At 42.1% G+C, this 26,938-nt stretch overlaps 1 protein-coding gene across 1 annotated transcript in view; it reads right to left on the bottom strand.

The window, feature by feature from the left end:
- Positions 1–2,930: 2,930 nt before the first annotated feature.
- Positions 2,931–26,938, bottom strand: part of ntsr1 (neurotensin receptor 1 (high affinity)) — a 283,148-nt gene continuing 259,140 nt past the window's right edge. Inside the window, exons 3-4 of the mRNA XM_039767851.1 lie at positions 24,689–24,773; positions 2,931–8,395 (exon numbers count right to left, since the gene is read on the bottom strand). Of these exons, the coding sequence (XP_039623785.1) occupies positions 8,146–8,395; positions 24,689–24,773 (335 nt within the window). The 3' untranslated portion in view covers positions 2,931–8,145. The remainder of the gene's footprint in view (positions 8,396–24,688; positions 24,774–26,938) is intronic.

Here is a 26,938-nt window from a genome sequence, read left to right as displayed (position 1 = left end):
TGTTTCTGCAGCTTAATTGGAGTCCACCTGTGTTAAATTCAGTTGATGTGACATGATTTGGAAAGGCACACACCTGTCTATAGAAGGTCCCACAGTTGACAGTACATGTCAGAGCACAAACCAAGCATGAAGTCAAAGGAATTGTCTGTAGACCTCCGAGACAGGATTGTCTTGAGGCACAAATCTGGGGAAGGTTACAGAAAAATTTCTGCTGCTTTGAAGGTCCCAATGAGCACAGTGGCCTCCATCATCCATAAGTGGAAGACGTTCCAAACCACCAGGACTCTTCCTAGAGCTGGCCGGCCATCTAAACTGAGCAATCGGGGGAGAAGGGCCTTAGTCAGGGAGGTGACCAAGAACCCAATGGTCACTCTGTCAGAGCTCCAGAGGTCCTCTGTGGAGAGAGGAGAACCTTCCAGAAGGACAACCATCTCTGCAGCAATCCACCAATCAGGCCTGTATGGTAGAGTGGCCAGACAGAAGCCACTCCTTAGTAAAGGCACATGGCAGCCCGCCTGGAGTTTGCCAAAAGGCACCTGAAGGACTCTCAGACCATGAGAAAGAAAATTCTCTGGTCTGATGAGACAAAGATTGAACTCTTTGGTGTGAATGTCAGACGTCACTTTTGGAGGAAACCAGGCACCGCTCATCACCAGGCCAATACCATCCCTACAGTGAAGCATGGTGGTGGCAGCATCATGCTGTGGGGATGTTTTTCAGCGGCAGGAACTGGGAGACTAGTCAGGAAAAGGGAAAGATGGCTGCAGTAATGTACAGAGACATCCTGGATGAAAACCTGCTCCAGAGCGCTCTTGACCTCCGACTGGAGTGACGGTTCATCTTTCAGCAGGACAACAACCCTAAGCACACAGCCAAGATATCAAAGGAGTGGCTTCACGACAACTCTGTGAATGTCCTTGAGTAGCCCAGCCAGAGCCCAGACTTGAATCCGATTGAACATCTCTAGAGAGATCTTAAAATGGTTGTGCACCGACGCTGATGGAGCTTGAGGTGCTGCAAAGAGGAATGGGCGAAACTGGCCAAGGATAGGTGTGCCAAGCTTGTGGCATCATATTCAAAAAGACTTGAGGCTGGAATTGCTGCCAAAGGTGCATCGACAAAGTATTGAGCAAAGGCTGTGAATACTTATGTACATGTGATTTCTCAGTTTTTATTTTAATAAATTTGCAAAAACCTCAAGTAAACTTTTTTCACGTTGTGATTATGGGGTGTTGTGTTTAGAATTCTGAGGTAAAAAATGAATGTAATCCATTTTGGAATAAGGCTGTAACATAACAAAATGTGAAAAAGTGATGCACTGTGAATACTTTCCAGATGCACTGTAAGCGAGAGTATTTTTCAGTTTCTTTGTTGCACCCGCCTAATGAAGGGGCCTTAGCTGAATCAAAAGCTTGCATTTGTAATCTATTTAGTTAGCCAATAAAAGGTGTCATTTCTCCTGTAGCAATTTATGGCTAACACGGTACAACACTCTACTAGGTGTAAACAAATGACAAAATTATTTCCCAAAATGTAAATATTTATGCCAGTAATTCTGCATTACTGAATTATAACCTTTGAAATACAAAGCCCTACAATTTATTAGACTTTGTCTTAACAGATAAGCCAAGATGTTTATTATTTTATTTGAAAATATTACTGAATGAAGAAGATTAGAGGTAAAAATGATTGATCTTGCACTCTTCTCTTGATTACTGATGGCAGGATGCATTAAAAATGAACAAACCCTCCAGGACGAGGGTCTTAATCTCACCTCCTAGACAGCTGCACCGGCTACAGGTTTTTGCTCCAGGCACTTCCTTAATAAGTAGCCTTAATAATTACTGCTGCTAATGGCACAGGCTTGTCTTGATATTGAAATGTAAGTTTCCGATTTTGTCTTAAAAAAGCTGCCAGCTAACAATAAATACTGAGCTCCATCAGATCAAAAAAAACATTTGGCTGAGGTTTTCAGAAAAAGGAGTGAGCGTACCGCCAATCACTAAAGCAGGGGGTCTCAGTTCCTGGAAGGCAACAATGGTTCTAGAATTTTAGAATTATTGAAGTTAGTGATACATGTCATTTTATTTTGTTTTTCAGTCGGCCCTTGGTATCTGCAAGTTCAGCATCACCAGATCGAAAACATTCAAAGAAAACAATTCCAGAAAGTTCCAAAAAGTAAAACTTTAATATGTCGCCTGCTGAATCCACAGAAATGGAGTGATGTGTAGGTATACCCTGCTGTAGTCTCTCACTGTTTCACAGACCCTCAGTCTCTCCAGCGTTCATTGCTTGAACAATTTTCGCCTCATGTCTTCATTTGTTCGCTGCTTGTGTTGCGTGCATTGCATGAAAAAGAGAGAGACAGAAAAGTCATTTTATATTTTCTCTATTTATAATCATATTTTCTATATCATGGGAGTCAAACTCCAGGCCTGGAGGGCCGCAGTGGCTGCAGGTTTTCATTCTAACCATCTTCTTCATTAGGGACCAGTTTGTGTTGCTAATTAACTTCTTTTTCTTTAGTTTAAATTAACTTGACTCAGACCCCTTATTAAACAATGATGAGACACAAAACACATGACCAGCCCATCGCACAATATCTGAAAATAAAGAAAGGTGATGGTTGTCGGTAAGCATGATCTCTCAGCTCACCAAAACATCTTGACGGTGTTCTTAGAAAAAACAGAACAATCAACAGTTTTGGAAATGTCTTCTGTAGCAGAATGAGAGCAGCAACAAACCATGGAGATAAATAACAGGTTTAATTAACAGCAAGATTCGGCTTCTCATTAAGAGATTGGTTGGAGTACGAAATCCAAATTTAGCTGGTCATCTGTCTGCTCGTTTCACATCTCATTTCTGTTTGGCTGTCATTTAATGAAAAAAGGAATAAATTCAGAGGACAGAATCCTTAAAAACAAGGCTATTAAAATGAAGGGAAAAGAAGTTAACTAGCAGTGAAAACCTGTCACTGATCAGGAAAAGGGTTAGAATGAAAACCTGCAGCCATGGCGGCCCTCCAGGCCCGGAGCTCGACACCCCTGTTCTATACGGACTGTATATTGCTAAGCAGTGAAAAGTAATGTTCTGTTACAGCCAGTAATTAGCTACTAAGAAAGCGGCTCAAATGGGAATCTGCAACACTCCAGAAATGAGCTGCAGCCCCCCGGTCTATGATATTAGTAATATGCATTTGATGCAATACACCCTTTTGTGGAGGATTTTGCTTTCTAGGGCATAAACTAGTTCTCGACTTACTCTTATTGCTGCTGATTTAACCTCTGGTTGACCATAACTTCAGCAAACAGACTCACAAAATGGGTAGCGAGAAGAGAAGATGAAAAAGATTCAGATGGTGTCCAGCAAATGTCTTAAGTGTACTGGTGAGTAAGCATCAAAAAGTAAAATGTACACAAGTTTAGTTGTTTCAGATCAGCTGTTCCTTTATAATTTGTTTTTTATTTTCAAATGTGATCGAGCTACAAGTTTAATGGACAACAGGGGAGAACACCAATGCTCAGTTCTGCAGTGCAGTCACCTTTTGGGTGCCATTCGACATCCTTGCATTGCTAGAAAAATGGAAGGTTCTTTGAATTTAATGTTTTCAAAATGCAAACAGAGGCACACAACTCGTCTTTGGCACAAGCAGAATGCAGTGTTTGTTTTTGTAGTATGCTTAAATGGAAAATATCATCGGTATCCTTTTTGAACGTGTAATGTTTCAAACAGCCTTGTCATTAGACAGTAAAAATTATAGAAAAAAATACAAGGATAAATTTCAACTTTTTCATGTATGGTTGATTCTGGTCAGCAGTGTAGGTATGTAAATGTAACTGTTATTCTTATAAACATAAATATATTTTCAGAAAATATACAAACACATTAAATATTATAGATAAATATTGGGAAATATTATAATAGAGCACAAGTGAAAGTGCGAGGATCACAGCAAAAATAATGAGCATATCGATTTCACTATTCAATAGTGATTAGAATTACTACACAATCTACATACCGCTGCTTACATCTGTATGACATCCCCATCCTGACCAATGGGTTTGTGTCACGGTTTCTAAGTTTAAAGGTTCTACTTGCGGAGGAACCCCACTTTAGCCATGTGTAAAGAGCTGGAGGACTGCATTGTGCACAATTCCAATTCCAACATGCTGCCGCTTCTCTGATTGTCGTCACTTGTCGTGAATGAACAGTTTGACTTCTCTGGTTCCTCCATGTTTCATTTTTGGATTGTTTTGTGTTAATGATTGCCTTTTTTATTTTATCAATATTACGGTGATATCTCTATAGCACCATATCGTGCTCTGTTTTTTTTTCTCACCATGACCCTTGCCATTTATGTGACGCAGATCTCATATGGTGTTTTGCATCAACATTCCCTACCTATATAAGATGGTGGCACACCTCTGCTTTTGGACTGAAAGTTAGGAAAAAGAAGTTGTTTCTCCAGAGCAATCTGAGACAAGAAAGCCACACTAGTAAATGAGCTCTTTAACTCTTTCAAGATGGGTGTTGACTTATAAAGACATACAGGGAGTGTCTTCACACAGCTGCTGGCCGCTACACGAACGTGTTCAGCATTACGATCAGCTGGGGACCGATCAGCTGATGCTGCTACATCACTTTCATTTTTGATCTCCAGATCATTTGCATCAAAATCGGAGTCTGAAAAATAAGAGTCCGATTCAACAATAGTACGCAAAACGTTGTCCATGGGGTATTTTGCTTTGCACATTTCAGGTGCACTTTTGGCTCCAGTTACTGGTACCCACACGAAGACAGCTCGGGTGGCCGACAGCTGCTCTACTGCACATTCCTGCCAGGCTCCAAAAAAATATTTAGCCCTCAAAGAGTTAAAGAGTGTTTTTGATATTTTTTTTTAAAGGAGCTACAATCTCTTTTGCTTCTTGACTTTAAATTTGTCTAACGTTTTGGTGCCTTGATTTTCCTGACCTCATGGTTTATGAACTTCTGCTTTTCCCATGATAATGATCTTTCCTTTTCCCTTCATGCCTACCATCACTATTTACTCTTAAAACTAGGACCCATCATCCAGTCCCATGGTTTCTTATATCAGTGCTATGCAGCTGTATTAGTCGTTCCGTTCAGAGGACCACACAGTATCAGCTACAATCCCAGCATGTCTTACTGATATTGCAACCTGGATGAAGGAGCACCATCTTCAGCTCAACTTGGCAAAGACAGACCTTCTTTTTATCCAACCTCACATGTCTATTCAGCACCCTGCCTCTGTTTAGCTTGGTTCATTATTGGTCTATAGTCAACCTTGTGGTGACGATGGATGACCAGCTGTCCTTGACTGACTGTTTCTCGGTCTTGTAGACTGACTCTGTCCAATATCTGCAAGATCAGACCATATCTGACAGAGTATGCACTACAACTCCTGCCTCATCTGGACTACTCTCTTCTGATGGGAGTGCCGCCGTGTGTAAACAAGCTGCTTCAGATGATTCAAAATCCAGTGGTCATGTCAGTGTTACAACCACATGTCACTCCTTTTTTCAGATCGCTTCATTGGCTTCCTATAGCCGCACATACTGTATTAACTACAAATCCTTGATGCTCACCTACAGAGTATTCAACAGGTCAGCTGAGACACTTGTAAAGTCCAACTTTCCTTCTCGGCCACTCAGGTCTGCTGATGAAGAGCATCTGGTGATGTCATCTCTGCATGGAATCTAATGGAATCCTAGCTGGTGGACTGAGCTGCTCACCTCCATTTGAATGTCTGACTTCCTCAATGTGCTGAAGAAGCACTTGGAGACTCTGTTGTCCTCTGAATTTTCTGTCTGACTGATAATGGCTTTGTAACTTATGAATTGTATCTCTCTTGACTTTTGTTCTGAGTTCTCCACTTGTGATGACCAGTTTTGTACCCTTGATCTGTAACAATTCTTCCAAAACAGACCCCCAGACTAATGTTTGCTTGATTATGTTGACCTCTTTTGTAACTCTCTTTGGATTATAGCGTCTAAGTGAATACATTTAAATGGGTTAGGATTAGGTTTAGGATTAGGGTTTTCTTGTAGAACATAAAAGTTTCTGTAATGAGACCATCGGTGTGTTTTTTCTTGGTACAGGCAGTTCATAGGCACCCAATATGGCAGCGTTTCTCAACAATATATGGCAAAAAGGTCTGCAAAATAACTGTAAGTTAAGTGAGCCTTAAATATCACATATACTTGGTGTACTACCAATATGGTCACTCTCTTCTCCTTTATTCTCCAATTCATTTATTTTAAACAATCAACACGAGTGCAAATAAATAATGTCCGTTGCTACACAGACTGAAGAAGTGTTAAACAATGTACAGAATTATCAGACAACAGGGCTGCGTGTGTATGCAGTGTTGTCAACATATCCCACAAACCCCTGTTTTCCTGACAGCCAATCAAAACCTGACTAGCTGACGCCCTGCAACGCTCTGTCCTGTGCTTTGGTTTTTTAAAGGGGAATACAGTAATCTAGAAGACTGACCTTTTTAACATATGTTGAGACCACCCCCCGCATAAGCATAAGCACACAAACCTAAATCTTTGCCTGTCGCTCCTATAAGGTTCTTAGCCAATAAAAATCTTTAAGAAGCCTTGCATCTCTCATTTTTGACGGCTGTCAATCATATGAGCGTCAACCACTCATTACTCTGCTTTGCTCAGTCGCAGTGATGCTAGTTAGCTAGTCTGGAGAAAAAGAAGAACAACTTTTAAACAGCAGATAGATTCTGCGGTCAAGTGTCTGCATGGTCAAGGGAAAATAAGCCAGCTTTATCTAAAAAAAGCAAAATACGTTGACAGTTATGTCGAGTTTGACTTTGTGAGTCCTCATTCTCAGCACTGACTGCTGTCATGACAAAGCACAGGGCACGTTTGCATGTGGAGGATGATATCAGAGTCTCTCTACCATCCATCACCCCCTGAATTGAGAAACCATGCAGTCAGAGACGAGCCCACCCATCTCACAGATCTACCAGATACGTCAGTCAGTTTCAGACACGCCTGAGCAGGGGTCACAGGGGTTTGCCTTTCTCAGCTATCACAGGGCACTTTGCAGGTTGCCAGTACATTGCAGGGCAAACACACACACACACCAACTACACACCAGCCCCAATTTAGAATCGCCAATTCACCTAACCTGTATGTCTTTGGGATGTGGGAGGAAACCAGAGTACCCAGAGGAGACCCACACAGGGATGCGAACCCTTGTCACCTTACTGTGAGGCAGCAGTGCCACCACTGTGCCACCCTGCTAGGTATGTGATCATTAAAAGTATGTTCAAAGGCTCGGGCTAGGTGGGAGAAGGTGGGAATGGGTTACTTTATATCCTATGAATGTTTATTGATACATCCTGTCAATCTGTATTTACTTAATAAAAAGTTGATCACAAAAAAAATGTTTAGTGCAGTTCTAAATCTAAACAAGCTGAAAAGGCATTTTGCTTCAAGGGTTCTGTACATTTTGTGATGATAAATAATTTGGTGTTTCCCTACAGAGGGGGTCTGTCATTTTTTTTCCCTCTTTTCTAAGGGGTCCCTTTCACTATGAGGTTGATCTGTGATGCAGTCACGTGACACAGCTAGTGTGAATGGAGTCTACTCCATGTATGTGTTGAAGTTATGCATTTAAAAGATTTCATTCAGCTCATCCACTTGAAATGACATGGCTCTGTCAGACATTTCCTCACAGTGAAGTGTAAACACAAAACTTTTGGATTTAGGTATGAGACGATAGCTGGGGCGGCTACTGTCCACACCGTCCACTTTACTATTGGTAGGCATTTCTTGGCAATTCCAATAAGCTCATTCCATTTGCCATGACCCTCGCAGAACTGACAATAAGTTTTTTCACATTGTTTAACATTAATGACATTTCTTAAGTAAATTAGATATGTAACTTTTCTTTAAACATTTAGTTAAAACAATATATTTATAGAGTTTGTCAATAAAGATGTTAAATTAAGAACATGCCATTATCTAAAATTGGAAAACACTTTTAGACAAAACCTGACAAAAAATTGCAAAAGCAACAGCAATATAGGTTTCAAATCTCAACAGGAACACATGAAACAGAAACTCCAATGTTCAGGAAAATCTGCAGGCTAAAGAGGGCCTAATAGACAGTTTCCTTTGTGGCATTGGTAGAGAAGGTGTGGTTGCTAGATATGCTATTTGAATGTCTGGCAATGATGGCTCTCTTCCTTTTTTTCCTCCACGGCATGAAAAAATAACTCAGCGTGAGCACAAAGATCTGTCGGTAGTTTGTTGATACCAAGTTGTACAGGACAGGATTGATGACTGAGCTGACGTAGAAAAGCACGTTGGTCACCATGTAGAAGTAGTGGTAGAAATCGTACAGGAATCTGGAAAACACAGAAAGCAGGCAACAGTCGTTAAGCAGATTGATAGATAGATAGATAGATAGATAGATAGATAGATAGATAGATAGATAGATAGATAGATAGATAGATAGATAGATAGATAGATAGATAGATAGATAGATAGATAGATAGATAGATAGATACTTTATTAATCCCAAGGGAAAATCACGTACTCCAGCAGCAGCATACTGATAAAGAACAATATTAAATTAAAGAGTGATAACAATGAAGGTATAACAGACAGACAAAAACTTTGTATAATGTTAACGTTTATCCCCCCGGGTGGAACTGAAGAGTTGCATAGTGTGGGGTCTCCTCAGTCTGTTAGTGGAGCAGGATGGTGACAGCAGTCTGTTGCTGAAGCTGCTCCTCTGCCTGGTGATGGTACTGTTGAAATGAAAGTATGTTTCATTTATTTAACTTTGTAGAATAAGGCATTAAGAAACAAATCAACGAACGAAGGCTTCAGCATTTTACATTTATTATTCGGTTATAGACATTGTGTATAACCCCGAAACGCCCAGAGAAGGAAAAGATGGAGGAAGGCAGCAACTTTTGGACACTGCCTCCCCCAAGACACTAGATGGCGGCTCCCCTGGAGGATAGCAGTGCCCCGGATTCCCGCAGGGCATCCTGGGACTTGGAGTTCGGTTTCATAGCCCTTTTGGGTGCCGCTAGGGGGAGCTGTCGAAGGACCAGGGTAGTCATATTTTCCCTATAGCCTAGAAGTACTAATGGATCATGCGAACTGAAGCCCCAAAGTACTTCTGGACTGACTAAAGAATTTGAGTTCTCCATCTGACCTGAAAGTGCTGGCAAGTCACGTGGAAGGAAGAACAGAAGTACTTCCGGGTTGGGCACTATATAAAGGACTAACTGAAGACCAAGCAGGTGAGCCGAGTCTGGAGGAGTAGGACAGAGCTTGCTGGGAGGTGTGGAAGAGAATATTGTATTGATTTATTGCTGGTTTATTTGTGTATGGTGGCTGTAGTGCTTAAAAGGCTCTTTGAAGAAGAAAAAATGAAAAGATCCTCGTGCTTTTACCCTGTGTCTGCGTATCTGTCTGTTGGGCTGAAGGGCGAAACAGCTTTGATTATCCCCACAACACTATAGTATCTGTTTCTCATCCCCTTAGAATGTGATCTGATCACCAATGCATTTACATCTGCGTATTATGTAGTCAAGGGCTATCTCATGTCACACACGTGCGCATGGGAGGCAGCTAGAAGGACCAACAGAAGGTAATTCCATGCCATGCCAGGGGGTGGCAGAGTGCAGTAAACCTTTCTCTTTTATCTCTGCAGATCAGATACAGGAAATTCTGCCAGATTCGAACAAAGTCACTTCCGGGTTCAGTCCGATGACGTCACTTCCGGTGCCAGGGCCAACAACATCACTTCCAGTTCCGGCCCCAGATGATGACACTTCCGCCAACCTGTTTTAAAAGCCAGTCATCCTCCATTTGTACTGAGTTCTATTCTGGACTCAAAACTGTACACATCTGTACTTAATATTTGCCTTTTCCAGCCTAGATTCAAGTATACAGGTGGTTGCCCCAAAACGTTTTCGTGTGTCAAGGCTATTCATTTCACACCCATTATGAATCATTGAAAATGCATGTTAATGCGAGGTATAAAGACCTCAGTATGTGCATCTTGGGAACTGCAGGTCTGACATTGTGGTCAGCAGCACAGGAGCGCTGCAGGGGACTGTACTTTCCCTGGTCCTGTTCAACCTATATACAATCGGACTTCCAATACAACTTGGAGTCTTGCCACTTGCCAAAGTTCGCTGACAACACTGCTATCGTGGGCTGCATCAGGAATAAGCAGGAGGAGGAGTATAGGAACCTAATCAAGGACTTTGTTAAATGGTGCGACTTAAACCACCTACACCTGAACATCAGCAAAACCAAGGAACTGGTGGTGGATTTTAAGAGACCCAGGCCCCTCCTGGACCCTGTGATCATCAGAGGTGACTGTGCTGAGGGTGCAGACTTATAAATACCAGAAAGTGCAGCTGGATGATAAATTGGACTGGACTGCCAATACTGATGCTCTGTGTAAGAAAGGACAGAGCCGACTATACTTCCTTAAAAGACTGGCGTCCTTCAACATCTGCAATAAGATGCTGCAGATGTTCTATCAGACAGTTGTGGCGAGCGCCCTCTTCTACACGGTGGTGTGCTGGGTAGGCAGCATAAAGAAGAAGGACACCTCATACCTGGACAAACTGGTGAGGAAGGCAGGCTCTATTGTAGGCACGGAGCTGGACAGTTTGACATCCATGGCAGAGCGATTGGCGCTGAGCAGGCTCCTGTCAATCATGGAGAATCCACTGCATCCACTGAACAGGATCATCTCCAGACAGAGGAGCAGCTTCAGCGACAGACTGCTGTCACCGTCCTGCTCCACTGACAGACTGAGGAGATCATTCCTCCGCCACATTATGCGACTCTTCAATTCCACCCCTTGGGGTGATGGAGGGTAAACATTACCATTATTCATTTTTTATATTCAAATTATTGTCTGTTTTTACCTGCATTTTTATTACTCTTTAATTTAATAGTGTTTTTTTGTATCAGTATGCTGCTGCTGCTGGATTATGTGAATTTCCCCTTGGGATTAATAAAGTATCTATCTATCTATCTATCTATCTATCTATCTATCTATCTATCTATCTATCTATCTATCTATCTATCTATCTAAAGTGATGAAAATTCTAAGAGATTAGAACTCAAAGAAACTCATTTTGGCTTGAGCTTGACAGTCATCCTCTTGAATTAGAATGTCGAAGGCTAGCACATACTGTAGATGGAAAGCAATGAAAGAGCATGACCTGACAGTCTTAAAGGTGTCCTGATCTCAATGCTATTTCAGAATAGTAGATGAAATCAAAAAAAAAATCCTTGTGCGCTGTTTAGAAAAAGTTCTAACTTGACACGTGGGAAATCAAAACTGCCAGGTAAAAATCCATGCAAGCATCAGCCGTGTAGACTTTCTGAATGTCGTTAATGATAAAAAAATATCAAGCTATCAAGAAAACTGAGTCATCTAGTTTCAATCTCCATCTCCTTGTAATTTTAACTTAAAATCAGAACAGGAAATTACAACTTTACTCCTTTAAAATGTAGCTAAGTTACCTGGCAATTAGAGCAAGTGCCAAAAAGATTTGCGAAAAGCTCAGAAACTGTCCTGGAAACGCCCATCCATGGCATTATCAATGGATCTTTATTGGTTGGTTTAGCTCATAATACACTACAAATGTCAATTGTCAGACCATTACTGAAAATATCATATCTAGAACCGAATATGCTTTAAATTATAGACCATTTATTCCAAATCTACCTTTTCATTTTAAAATACTTGAAAAGCTTTAGAGCTCCTGTCTCACCTTACGGACGGCTTAGTCCGCACTAACACGGATACACCTGAAAATACAATTTTCATTTTAAAAGTTTTCTGCCTGCATTAGCGTTTTCTAAAAGTTTGGGATCTGAACTAAAAACTGAAATAAACCAAATTGCCGAAAGAACAAGGAAAAACACAAAATAGACTTCTTTGTCTGGACAAACCATGAGGCACAACAACCAATAAAGACTGTGAAATATTAGAGTGTTTCAGGGCACGGTAGCTATCAGCTAATGTAGATTGTCACAAACTCGACAAAAGCCACAAAAAGGTTTGGGGAAGCCACCTGTATATTGTTTCCTGTCTCCAAAATTAAATGAATAATTGTAAAGAAGTGTACAGGTTGGAGTCCAGAACAGAACTGATTTGCTTGTCACAAAGATGGCAGCTTTAAGGGAGAGTGGAGGAAGTGATGTCATCATCTATGGTGCTGGAAAACAGAAGTGGCGTCATTGGGCCAGGGAATGAAAGTGACGTCATCCGTGGTGCCGATACCAGAAGTAATGTCATTAGGCCCGGGACTAGAAGTGACGTCATCCGGAAATGGTGTCATTGGGGCCAGGCAGAATTTCCCATAGCTGGTCTGAAGAGAAGTGAAAGAAAGAGTCGTTGCACTCTGTCACCCCCTGACCTGGCATTGAATTACTCTCATTCAGGCCCTTTAGCTGCCTCCCATGCACATGTGTTTGACAAGTTGAGTTAGGAAAGTCCAGTTCTGACAGTTGTCATGGACGACATGGATTGACCGGCACCGGTGGCACCTGGGAAGCTTTTAAAATGGACGGATGAAGGGAGGCTGGGCAAGAAGAGTCTTAATCAGTGAAGTAGCCATGAATTAAATGGTCATTCTAACAGTGCTTCAGATGTTCCCTCTTGAAATGGGAGAACCTGATAGAAGGAAGACAGTCTTCTCAGCAGCACTTCATCAGGCATTTATGGCAGAGGAGGTAACTCATGTGTGGAGTATGCCATAGGGCATTTAAAGCAACTCTGAGAAAATACAGTAAGGAAAAAGATGGTCTGGCCCAATGAGACCAATGTTATTCTTTGGCCAGAACTTAAAGCACTATGTCTAGTGAAGACCAGGAACTGCTCATCACCTAACTAATGTCACCTTTCGTGAAGTATGGTGGTGGCAGCATCAAGCTATGGGGATGCTTCTCAGCAGCAGAAGCAGGGAGACTGGTCAGAACTGAGGGAGAGATGAATGCAGACAAATACAGAGAGGTCCTTGAAGGAAACTTATTCCACAATGCACGTGACCTCAGACTAGGCGTGAAGGAAGTGTGGGATGGGATGAAGATTATCACTGGCTGCAGCTCGAAGTGGGGTGCCACCATCGAGACAGACGTGGAGAGAACAAACCAAATGAACAACTTCTTTAATAGGTTTGATCACCCTAAGCCACTCTCATCTTGGAATACTGCATCCTTCAACCATCCTTCTGTTGATACCAGCATAGGTGAGACATCCCCACCCACAATTACAGCAGCCCATGTGAGCAGAGAGCGGAGAAGACTTCGTGCCAGCAAAGCAGCAGGTCCAGATGGTGTATCACCATGACTGCTGAAGGCCTGTGCGTTGGAACTGAGGAGTCCTCTACAGTGCATCTTCAACCTGAGCCTGGAACAGGGGAGAGTCCCGAGGCTTTGGAAAACATCTTGTATCACCCCACTCCCAAAGGTATCACGTCCTAGTGAGCTGAATGACTTCCGGCCTGTTGCTCTGACATCACATGTGATGAAGACCATAGAGCGGCTGCTACTTCACCACCTGAGGCCACAGGTCCGCCACGCCCTCGACCCTCTGCAGTTTGCATACCAGGAGAAGGTGGGAGCGGAGGATGCCATCATCTATATGCAACATCGATCCCTCACCCTCTTGGAGAGAGGCAGTGGTGCTGTAAGAATTATGTTTTTGGACTTCTCTAGTGCCTTCAACACCATCCAACCTCTGCTCCTTAGAGACAAACTGACTGAGATGAGAGTAGACTCACACCTGGTGGCATGGATCGTGGACTATCTTACAGACAGACCTCAATATGTGCGTCTTGGGAACTGCAGGTCTGACATTGTGGTCAGCAACACAGGAGCGCCACAGGGGACTGTACTTTCTCCGGTCCTGTTCAGCCTATATACATCAGACTTCCAATATGACTCGGAGTCCTGCCACGTGCAAAAGTTTGCTGATGACACTGCTATTGTGGGCTGCATCACGAGTGGGCAGGAGGAGAAGTACAGGAAGCTAATCAAGGACTTTGTTAAATGGTGCAACTCAAACCACTTACACCTTAACACCAGCAAAACCAAGGAACTGGTGGTGGATTTTAGGAGGCCCAGGCCCCTCATGGACCCCGTGATCATCAGAGGTGACTGCGTGCAGAGGGTACAGACCTATAAATATCTGGGAATGCAGCTAGATGACAAATTGGACTGGACTGCCAATACTGATGCTCTGTGTAAGAAAGGTCAGAGCCGACTATACTTCCTTAGAAGGTTGGCATCCTTCAACATCTGCAATAAGATGCTGCAGATGTTCTACCAGATGGTTGTGGCGAGTGCCTTCTTCTACATGGTGGTGTGCTGGGGAGGCAGCATAAAGATGAAAGACGCCTCACGCCTGGACAAACTTGCTAAGATGGCAGGCTCTATTGTAGGAGTAAAGTTGGACAGTTTAACATCTGTGGCAGAGCGACGGGCACTAAGCAAACTCCTGTCAATCATGAAGAATCCACTGCATCCACTTAACAGTGTCATCTCCAGGCAGAGGAGTAGCTTCAGTGACAGACTTTTGTCACCGTCCTGCTCCACTGACAGACTGAGGAGATCGTTCCTCCCCCACACTATGCGACTCTTCAATTCCACCCGGGGTAGTAAATGCTAACATTACTCAAGTTATTGTCTGTTTTTACATGCATTTTTATTACTTTAATTTAATTTTTTACATTTTTTTTTATATCAGCATACTTTTGCTGGATTATGTGAGTCCAGAGGGGACTGGGTGGTCTCATGGCCTGGAATCCCTACAGATTTTATTTTTTCTCCAGCCGTCTGGAGTTTTTGTTTTTTCTGTCCCCTGGCCATTGAACCTTACTCTTATTCGATGTTAATTAATGTTGATTTATTTTGTTTTCTTATTGTGTCTTTTATTTTTCTATTCTTTATTATGTAAAGCACTTTGAGCTACTGTTTGTATGAAAATGTGCTATATAAATAAATGTTGTTGTTGTTGTATTTCCCCTTGGGATTAATAAAGTATCTATCTATCTATCTATCTATCTATCTATCTATCTATCTATCTATCTATCTATCTATCTATCTATCTATCTATCTATCTATCTATCTATCTATCTATCTATCTATCTATCTATCTATCTATCTATCTATCTATCTATCTATACCAACAGGTCAACCTTCAGCATGACAATAACCCAATACAAACGGCCAAGAGAAGGCTGGAGTGACTTCCGGACAAGTCTCTGACTCTCCTTGAGTGGCCGAGCCGAAGCCCAGACTTAAACCCCACAGATCAACTATGGCGAGGCCTGAAGATGGCAGCATACAGACGCTTCCCATCCAATCTAATGGAGCTTGAGAGGATCTGCAGAGAAGAATGAAATGAACTGTCGTAATCCAGGTGTGCAACTCAAAGCTGGAACTGCGGCCAAAGGGGTTTCTACAAAGTACTGAATTAAGGGTCTGAATCCTTATATGAATGGAAAATTTCAGTTTTTGATTGTTAATGAATTTGTGAAGCTTTCTGAAAACTTGTTTTCACTTTGGGTTATTGAATGAAGATTGATGGATAAAAAAGGCAAATGTATCAATTTGAAATTAAATCCACAACACAGTAAAGTGTTCAGAAAGTAAAGGGGTCTGAATACATTATGAATCCACTGTAAAGTATGGGGACAGTTCCTCACATGCAGCGTCAGGGGACCCTGTCCCCTAGGGCTCAATATAGAGGGCTATTCAAAATGAAAGAGCAGATTTCAAAAATGTATTTCAAACAAACTGTATAAGACAGAAACACTTCCGCACATCACTGGATAGAGGAGAGTTCAAAGTTTGGTCCTGTGGTCCTTGAGGTTGCATGCACTCAACATGAGCACCATGTGTAGAACGACAAACATCAAAACGGTAGACCATTTCTTGCCACACACAAGTAAGCCTGTCCCTAGTTACTGAATTCACAGCTTCCTCAATTGGATGTCGTAATTCTTGAGGATTAGCGGGCATAGGTGGAACAAACACTCTTTCTTTAATGTACCCCATAGATAAAAATCACAGGGGGTAAGGTCTGGAGACCTGGAAGGCTAATAGACGATGAGCAAGATCTTGTTGTCCACCTCTTCCAATCAATTTTCCTGGAATGGTGTCGTTCAGGTGACACTGGTCCTCCAAGTGGAAATGAGGTGGGGCAAACCTTTTTATATGGTCATCAGGATGCAATGCCTGCACTAATTGCAACTTGTAAGGCTTCATATGCAGACGCTGTCTAAGAATATGCCATACCATTGTTTGAGGAATTCCAAGTTCAATGTTTGCCCGTAATGTGCATTTCCTAAGGCTCTGTTCAAACACACCCCGGATACGCTCGACATTTTCGTCTGACGTGCGTGGACAACCAGTGCTATTACGTTTGCATATGCAACCTTCTTCAACAAATTTTTTATGCCACTCGTAAATTTGCTTATGATGAATGAGCTGTCTGTTGAACAAACCGTCGGCGGAATTCACGTTGCATTTGAACAATGGACTCACTCTTCGCAAATTGCAGCACGCAAAATGATTTCTCTTGTGGTGTTGTCGCCATTTTACTACAAGCAAGAAACAGCGCTCGGTGGCACTCGGTGGTACTTTTAGGCAGGCTTTTAAACTTTGAACTTTCCTCTATTGAGTGATGTGCGGAATGTGTTTCTGTTTTATACAGTTTCTTTGAAATACGTTTTTGAAATCTGCTCTTTCATTTTGAATAGCCCTATATAAAAAACAAGTAATGTAAGATACAAAACTTGAAACTACATCATAAATAATAAATAATAATAATAAATCAATAGCACAATATAATAAAATATGAAGAGAATTAACAAAATATTTTCAAGACAACGAAAAGATTTACTAATAAGAGAATACACTGGGTGAATGTCGGGCTATCCCATAACAGAAGGATGGAGCATGGAGAGTGGCAATCACATCCACGTAAGTTAGCGGACACACTGATGTATCACAAACAGATTGGTTGGCAGTCGATAAGACTACGGCACCCAAGGATGGGAACTTTGCCAGCTGAGCAGAAAAAAATGACACAGCAACTGCTGCTTTGCTGTACGAACAGTGGAGTGATGAGATAACTGAGAGGGCCCAGCTGAACTGACACAAAACAAAAGCCAAATAAGCCACCAGATGTAACAGTTGGAAGTCCTTCTGGATGGCTCAACAAGTCTAGAGCTCTGATGTTCACACACATGTGCCGCACAACTAAAAATGACAGTCGCTGCGTGAAGAGGCAGGAACTCATGGAACTAAGCCAACTGCAGCTGCTGCTACATCATATCGGGTATGAACTGGAGGGGGCGCACTCGAACAACACCAACCCCAAACGAAAGCACACAACTATGTGTGATTATGAGCAAGACACTTGAATTGCCTGTGCTTCAATTGGAAAACCTTGGAGAAATGTGATCAATTATATCATAAATGATGTAAGTCACCTTGGATAAAGGAATTAGACGAATAATAAATGGAATGTAACCATGAAAGCGTGAGCAAAAGGGAATACACAGCCAGCCGATGCCAAAAGTACTAACGTTCAGTAAGTTGGTTCCTCCAGAACAAACGCAAAATGTTGGTCTTCAACAACACTTCACAAAATTTCCACCTTCCAGCAGGAGGCTCCTGTTGCAGATTTTCTGTGCCTGCATGTTATTGGTCCTCACTTCACCACCCAATGTCTCTCTCTCTCTTTCTCCCGTTCCGGACTAAATCCCCTTTAGGCCAACAGTCCCGTCATTGTTGTGTCTCCTCCTTACTGGTGCAGATCCCCACCATGCGGTAAACCCGCATCAACCTATTTTCTCTGGTACACATTGTGGACGCTAGGGGTCGCTGTTGCCCCTTTAAACCAAAACAGACAGACACTCAGAACACTGGGTAAAAGCACTGAGAAGTCTTTTTATTTCTTTCCTTCTCAGAAACAGTGCCCTAAGCACCACAGCCACAATAAACAGGCAAGTAAATTCAACACCAACACAAATCTTCTCTCTCTTCTCCTCCACACCGCCCAGCAAGCTTGGCCCACCTCCACCCAACTCTGGCTCGCTTGCTGGGTCTTCAGCAGTCCTTTATGTCAGCATTTCTCAACCTTTAAGTATTTGCAACTCGAGTTTTCATAACAGTTTTAATCGCGCCCCCCCCAACATTTTTTTGAAATGTAGATGCATATTTTATTATACCTACTTAACTTTTATTGACATTTATCTAACTCTATATTTATTGTTCTAGTATCAGAATGTAGTTTAAGTTAATTTGTTTAGGTTTCAACAGATGTTTTTTTCATATTTTTGATTCTTGTTTTCTTTTTTTCACATCTTCACGCCCCCCTATTTGTTACTTTGCGCCCCACAGGTTGAGAACCACTGCTTTATGTAGTTCTTGACCTGGAAGTACTTCTGTCCTTCCATCCATGTGACTTTCCAGCACGTCCGGGTCAGATGGAGAACTTGAATTTTGGGGCTTCTGTCCTCGTGACTTGGGAGTACTTCCGGGCAATGGACGAGACATGACTCCCCCGGTTCTTTTGCAGCATCCCCTGGTGGCACCCACGGTATTCAGCATGACTGTGTTGCCGAACTACATGTCCCATAGTGCTCTGCGGGAATCTGGTGCACTGCTACACTGCAGGAAAGCTGCCATCTAATGTCTTGGGGGAAGTAATGCCCCAAAGAGGTTGCCTTCCCCCATTCTTCCATTCTGTGGGTGTCCCAGTCGGGTTGAGCTTCAGGCCGTCTATCACAACATTAAGGAGAGGAAAACTAACAAAAGACCAATTGTACACGTAGCACTCATTACAACTTGGACCTTGTACTGCAAAAACACCTATGGACAATATTTGAAATGCGTGTACCGCAATATTTAAGGTTTTACCTTTCAGTATGAAAAACACTACACTTTGTTTGTATGCAACATTCTAGAACATCTGGGGTATTTAACCTGAATGAAGTATATACACTTACAGCCAGGGTGTGCTTTGCATTTTCTGAAGCACATGGGTTATACAAAAAATAAATAAATTCTTATTAGTGAAAACAGAGATTTACAACACTGTCAGTGAATATTTACACAACTGTTACACATGGCAGACTGGTGATTCTCTTACAAGGATTACTTACATGGGGCACAGATGGTGATAAAACAGTGTATGGCACAGATCCACCTCCTCTGAGAGCTCTGAGGACTGCCCACCAAACCCAGCAATGCCCCGCCTCCTGCCCCGCCCCTCCAAGTCTAGCCATCATATAAACACCACCAACCATTGTAGCCAACTAAACGCTGCCATGCCTTTTATTTTTGTCCATTACCACAATGTAAAATAAACAGGGTTTCTGGGATGGAACCTCAACCATTTACTTCCTCACTTGTGTTCTTTTTACACTATTAAATATCATACGGAAAATATATAGAAATACAGTATAAAGTAGTGCTGCTCAATCCCTGGGTCATGACTCAGTTTTGGGTCAGGGTTGACACTATTGTTTATAATGGTAGTGGGTCATGGTGGGTTGAGGCAGGTTGCCGCCCTGACGATCACTCTCGATTTACCAAGGGGGTTCTTATGAAAAGGCCTGGCCTGCTCAATCTTCTTCCCAGTAGCACCTGCGCCCCCAGAAGCTGTCCAAAAGCATTATACCGTCAAGGCCGCTGGGAGATGTAGGACATTTTAAGTAGTGCTGCTACAGTGGAACTTGAGTGGCCTGCACAGAGCATTGACTTCAAACCTATTGAACATCTTGGATGAGAAGACACCACCAGGTCTTCTCATCTAACATCAGTACCTGATCTCACAAGTGCTGTTTTGTCTGAATGAGAATACATTCCTACAGACACACTCATACCAGAAGAGTGGAGGATTTTACAAATAGGTAACTCCATATTAATGCCCATGGTTTTAGAATAGGATGTCCAATCAGCTCATGTACTGTAGGTTTGATGATCAGGCGTCCACAAACGTTTGGCCATAATGTGTATAAGGGCTGATATAAAGCTGAAAGCAATGCAATGCATGGATATAAAGAACTCCTGGGGGATCAGACTGTATTATTCAATCCAAGTGGGTGGCATTCTCTTCAACTGGGAATTGGGATTATAGGAAGGATCTGTAGCCAGTCTTTGCTGGCAGGGAGTCAGAGACGTAGGTCACAAAGACACTTCAATGCATGAAAGTGGGCCGAGACACCAGAAAGGTTGAGGAACACTGTAATAGAGAGCAAAGGCAGAAGATAAATTCCAAATGCAATGCTAACCATGGTGTTGGTAGATGATATCAAAAAACAAGCTAATTAGGCAAGAAAGAGCATGTCAGTGTTTCTGTTTGGGTTCCCAATCCTGCCAGAATCTATCTGGCCGGCAAATTAAAGGTAGCCACTACAATGTAAGGTTTGGTCATATTTACCCTGCTTCGTCCAAATTAAGTGGTGGCTCTGAGGCTAGGGATCTGCGCTGGCAATTGGAAGGTTGCCGGTTCGAATCCTGTAAATGCCAAAAGTGACTCTACTCTGTTGGGCCCTTGATCAAGGCCCTTAACCTGCAATTGCTCCATCCTGGGTATGATGGTAATCTGTATCCAGCCCTGCATGTAGGCCCTCCAACCTACAGGGAAAAACCTGGGGGTTGGTGGCAGAATTGGAACTCCAGCCACCATAAAAAACCTCACACTCCATCTGAACTAGTGTGGTGCTGAAGTGTCACCCGTTGCATAGCTGCAATCGGGTCCTAACCTGGGGTCCTGAGTTGGTTTGTCATGTGGTGGGTGCGGCAATGCGCTGTATCAGTGCGTGCTCATAACCTCTCCTCCTCTTAATCCAAATTAGGGTTGATTTGGAGGTTGGAGCCAATCCCAGTTAGCATTGGGCACAAGGCAGGAACAAACCCTGGAGAACGTGCCAGCCCATCACAGGGCAACGGCACACACAAACACCAAGGCCAATTTAGTGTCACCAGTCCACCCAACCTGTATGTCTATGGACAGTCAGAGAAAACCCATGCAGACAAGGAGAAAACTTGTAAACTCTATGCATGAAGGAACCAGGAAATGAACCCTGGCCTCCTGGCTACAGCACTAGCGCAGCACCACCCATAAGATTTGGTCATTTTACAAAGTGATGATTACTGATTTTCTGTGCAGTGTAAGTAAAATAAACAAGGTACTGGTCAACAAAACGGTCACGCACAAAATGGAATTGTGCCGGCTTTATAACCGCAATATCACTTTTTATAAAATTTACAGAAATATAGTAATGGGTTCAATCTTATTATTTGGGAACAGGGCTATATTTCTTGCAGTGGAAGCAGAGCGGCAGGCATGTGTTTCTATTAATCTTTTGCCTGATGTCAGCTCTTTTGTTTCATTTCTCTGCTGGGCCTCAGGGCCTGTGGAAGATACGTAAAGGTAATTTTTGCTGTTAACCCTTTTCATAAAGTTGGATAAAATTGAATTACTTCTCACATGCCTACTAACACAAGCAATAAATAAGGTGCAAGTAAAGTGCTGATGGAGCAGAGGCAATAAAGAGGTGCACTATATGGCCAAAGACATGTGGACACCCTTTCAAATGATTGAGTTCAGAGGGTTTCATTGTTAACAGGTGCATTAAAGCAAATATAGCCATGCAGTCTGCAGTAGAACGGCTCGTACTGAGGAGCTCAGCGACTTTAAACGTGGCCCTGCCATAGGCGGCCACCTCTGCCACAACTCAGTACATTAGCTTTCTGCTCTGCTAGATCAGTTGTGAAGTGCAAGCATCGTGGGGCGATAACAGCTCAGCCACAAAGTGGAAGACCACGCAAACTCACTGAACGAGTGTGGAAATGTTTAGTGAATCATCTCTCCTCTGCGGCATCACTCACAACAGAGGTCCAAACTACCTCTGGAAGCAACATCAGCACACAATCTGTGCGTCAGGAGCTCCATGAAGTGGGTTTCCATGGCTAAGCCGAAGATCACTAGATGAGATTCATTTTGGAACAAAGTACTTTGGACTGATGAGACAAAAATGGAGTTATTTGGTCCTAACAAAAACACTTTGCATGGCGGAAGAAGAACACCGCATTCCAAGAAAAACACCTGCTACCTCCTGTCAAATTTGGTGGAGGTCCCATCATGCTGTTTGGCTGTGTGGCTCGTTCAGGGACTGGGGCGCTTGTTAAAGTCGAGGGTCTCATGAATTCAACAAAATATCAACAAATTCTTCATGATAATGTTCAAGTATTAGTCACAAAGTTGAAGTTACGCAGGGCTTGGATATTCCAACAAGACAATGACCCAAAACACAGTTCGAAATCTACAAAGGCATTCATGCAGAGGGAGAAGTACAATGTTTTGGAATGGCCGTCACAGTCCCCTGACTTGAATATCATCGGAAATCTATGGGATGATTTGAAACAGGCTGTCCATGCTCGGCAGCCATCAAATTGAACTAAACTGGAGAGATTTTGTATGGAAGAAGGTCAGAAATACTTCCATCCAGAGTCCAGACACTCATCAAAGGCTATAGGAGGACAGCGTCTAGAAGCTGTTAGATTAGCAAAAGGAGGCTCAGCTAAGTATTGACGTCATATCTCTGTTGGTGCCCACATTTATGCACCTGTCTAATTTTGTTATGATGCATATTGCATATTTTCTGTTAATCCAATAAACTTAATGTCACTGCTGAAATCCTACTGTTACCATAAGGCATGTCATCTATTAAAAGCAAGTTGCTACTTTGAAAGCTCAGCCAATAAGAAACAAAAATCCAAACAATTAAGAGGGGTTCCCAAACATTTTCATATGACTGTATGAAAGGTACTATAAAGTAGATTGAGAGATAGATAATCATCCATTATTTGTTACCCACACCAAATGACAATGAGTTACTTCTTCTGAAATGTCTCATACTCAGCTGCTCATTGTCATCTACCATCACTCCATTTTGTCAGCTGTCTCTCTCTTTCAAGGTGGAGTATTTAATGGATGATGACCAAATCCTTCTCCTGTTACATGTAAAATTCCAAACAGGTCCAACAGCAAAAGGTCTGAAAACTTCTATCAATGAGATATTTCTGGTTTTTTCTTTTTTGTTTAATAAATTTGCAAACATTTCTAAACTCTTGTTTTCTCCTTGAAATTCTAGTTTATTGAGTGTTGTTTGATGAGGGAAAAATTAATTGAAATGGTTTTAGCACAAGGCTGCAACATAACAAAATACGAAAAAAGTGAAGAAGTCCGACTACTTTCTGAAGGCGCGGTATTCAACCAACATACATCAGACTTCCAATATGACTCGGAGACCTGCCACGTGGAAAAGTTCGCTGATGACACTGCTATTGTGGGCTGCATGAGGAGTGGGCAGGAGGAGGAGTATAGGAAATTAATCAAGGACTTTGTTAAATGGTGCGACTCAAACCACCTACACCTGAACACCAGCAAAACCAAGGAGCTGGTGGTGGATTTTAGGAGGACCAGGCCTCTCATGGACCCCGTGATCATCAGAGGTGACTGTGCAGAGGGTGCAGACCTATAAATACCTGGGAGTGCAGCCGGATGATAAATTAGACTGGACTGCCAATACTGATGCTCTTTGTAAGAAAGGTCAGAGCCAACTATACTTCATTAGAAGGCTGACGTCCTACAACATCTGCAATAAGATGCTGCAGATGTTCTACCAGATGGTTGTGGCAAGTGCCCTCTTCTACGCGGTGGTGTGCTGGGGAAGCAGCATAAAGAAGAGGGACACCTCACACCTGGACAAACTGGTGAGGAAGGCAGGCTCTATTGTAGGCACAGAGCTGGACAGTTTGACATCCGTGGCAGAGTGACGGTGCTGAGCAGACTTCTGTCAATCATGGAGAATCCACTGCATCCACTGAACAGGATCATCTCCAGACAGAGGAGCAGCTTCAGCGACAGACTGCTATCACCATCCTGCTCCACTGACAGACTGAGGAGACTCAACACTATGCGACTCTTCAGTTCCACCCGGGGGGGTAAACGTTAACATTACACAAAGTTATTGTCTGTTATACCTGCATTGTTATCACTCTTTAATTTAATATTCTTTTTATCAGTATGCTGCTGCTGGAGTAGGTGAATTTCCCTTTTGGATTAATAAAGTATCTATCTATCTATCTATCTATCTATCTATCTATCTATCTATCTATCTATCTATCTATCTATCTATCATCTATCTATCTATCATAAAGTGCCTTACAAATCTATCTATCTATCTATCTATCTATCTATCTATCTATCTATCTATCTATCTATCTATCTATCTATCTATCTATCTATCTATCTATCTATCCATCTATTAAATGTGAATATTTCTTTCTTCTCTCTGTAGATATCTACTTTTGAATTCTGTATACTTTAAATTATTATTTTCTGTTATCAGTATCCATGATTAAATCCAATTTGATCTCATAAAGACCTAGCCATGCAACCTGCACTCTTCCTTGCACTCCTATCTCCAGTTCCATAAAGCTTTCTGAAATAATTCCAACAAACTCAATCAAGCATGTGAATTACAAGCTGATGCTTTCTGGCCTAGATGTCGACCCCAGACGCATTACTACTGTACAGTACAAGAAAAATGAATTAGTATGCTTACGTCGGCCAATGGTTCACATAGCAGTACATGAGGCGTCGAATGTGATAGGGAAGCCAGCAGACCACGAAGGCAATCACCACAGCTCCTGCAAGAGAAGAGAAGAAACAGACAGAAGCCATTAGTAAAAAAACATTAAAAATAACCTTACATTGGCCAAAAGTGCAGCACTTATCCCTCCTCAACTGAACCGGCTTCATCCCTTTTAGGGATCTGAAGCTTGTCCCTGAACATGATGCCAGTCCATTACACAACACAAATATACTGGATCAAAGTAGAGTTAACAATTAACATTCTTGGTGTTAACCCCAAACATAACTCAGGCTCTAAATTCTATGTTGACACGGGGTGACATGTAACGATGCCCTTTACAGTGTTAATCCCAACTCTTAGAACAGTATTCTGCTGCCATCTAGTGGGTGAAATACCATCATGCTGCAACAAATCATGAATATTTCAATGTGTTTTGCCACTCTATGGTAACTTATCTATATTTATAAGTGTGGCCAGAGCCTTTAAACAAAGGCTGTAACGCCAGTTTTAGAACAAACTTAATTGAACCATTAGTTGAATCAAGCGATAAGGATGACAATGGGAATTGGTCATTAGGCATTTACACGGAAGAGAAACTGCTACTTATGGCAGTGTATGACTGAACTGCTATGATGTGCCTGATGAATGTGGTCACTGTGGCTCAAGGAGATGCACAGCAAAATCATTGTGATCAAGAAGAAGGACATGAAAGACGTTACCCCCCTAAACACTGTTCACTGGCAACTTGTTGTCTGTGTCTGGTGAAAAGTGGAAATCACAATGCCTTTGGGATGAATACCAGAGGACCCAGAAAACAATTTGACATGAGTGGAACCCTTAACACAGACAATAATTGCCTGGTTTGAACTGGAGCTGTGGAGCTGTGAGTGGTAACTTTGTGTTACTTTAAAGCAATAACAACTTCAGTTGAATGAAAAGTGCATACAATTAAAAATCAATTTCTTCCATACGCCATGATAATAACTGTAATCATCATTCTCCAACTGCCCCCAAACACTCTGACATATTCATTGGATTATGAAGATGACACTCAAGACCAAGGTGTAACGTCATGCATCTCACAAAGGATTTGTTAGAATTGCCAAGTCGACTTACAGAGACTTCTTTCCATATGTCCTTTAATGTTAGTGATATCCTCCAGGGTACGGATGGAAGGGTTTCTTGGTTTCCTGTTTTTGCTCCTAGAACTAACCCCACACCAATTGTTTTCACCAATTGCTAGGTGGTGTGCTTCCCAGATGCACTAGCGAGTGAATACTGGCTGTAACACCAGTTTTAGAACAAACTTAATTGAACCATTAGTTGAATCAAGCGATAAGGATGACAATGGGAATTGGTCATTAGGCATTTACACGGAAGAGAAACTGCTACTTATGGCAGTGTATGACTGAACTGCTATGATGTGCCTGATGAATTTGGTCACTGTGGCTCAAGGAGATGCACAGCAAAATCATTGTGATCAAGAAGAAGGACATGAAAGACGTTACCCCCCTAAACACTGTTCACTGGCAACTTGTTGTCTGTGTCTGGTGAAAAGTGGAAATCACAATGCCTTTGGGATGAATACCAGAGGACCCAGAAAACAATTTGACATGAGTGGAACCCTTAACACAGACAATAATTGCCTGGTTTGAACTGGAGCTGTGGAGCTGTGAGTGGTAACTTTGTGTTACTTTAAAGCAATAACAACTTCAGTTGAATGAAAAGTGCATACAATTAAAAATCAATTTCTTCCATACGCCATGATAATAACTGTAATCATCATTCTCCAACTGCCCCCAAACACTCTGACATATTCATTGGATTATGAAGATGACACTCAAGACCAAGGTGTAACGTCATGCATCTCACAAAGGATTTTAAATTTGGTAGATCTGACCATGATTGACCAAATAAAAACATCTTTAATGGCTTTATGTTTCACTCTGGACCAGTAGAGTGAATGAACAGTGGGAAGATGATTATGAATTATTACACGTTACTCTACTTAAATGTTTCTTGCCCTGGCAATTTCAACAAACCATGATGGAGAATTTAAAGAAAACTAATGGATCGCTAGAAAAGGGCCAATTCATCCTGCGACAATCCCAGTGTAGGTGCAAAACATCATGTGACTTCGGCAGTAACTTAGATGTGTCCAGTCCTTGGCGTTTCACATTAATCTGTTACATTGTTGTGTAAATCAAATGTTTATTTTCC

This window comes from Polypterus senegalus, chromosome 10 (genome assembly GCF_016835505.1).
Source record: "Polypterus senegalus isolate Bchr_013 chromosome 10, ASM1683550v1, whole genome shotgun sequence".
NCBI lineage: Eukaryota > Metazoa > Chordata > Cladistia > Polypteriformes > Polypteridae > Polypterus > Polypterus senegalus.
Note: the sequence above shows the minus strand (reverse complement) of the source record. Positions and strands in the feature narration are given on the sequence as shown.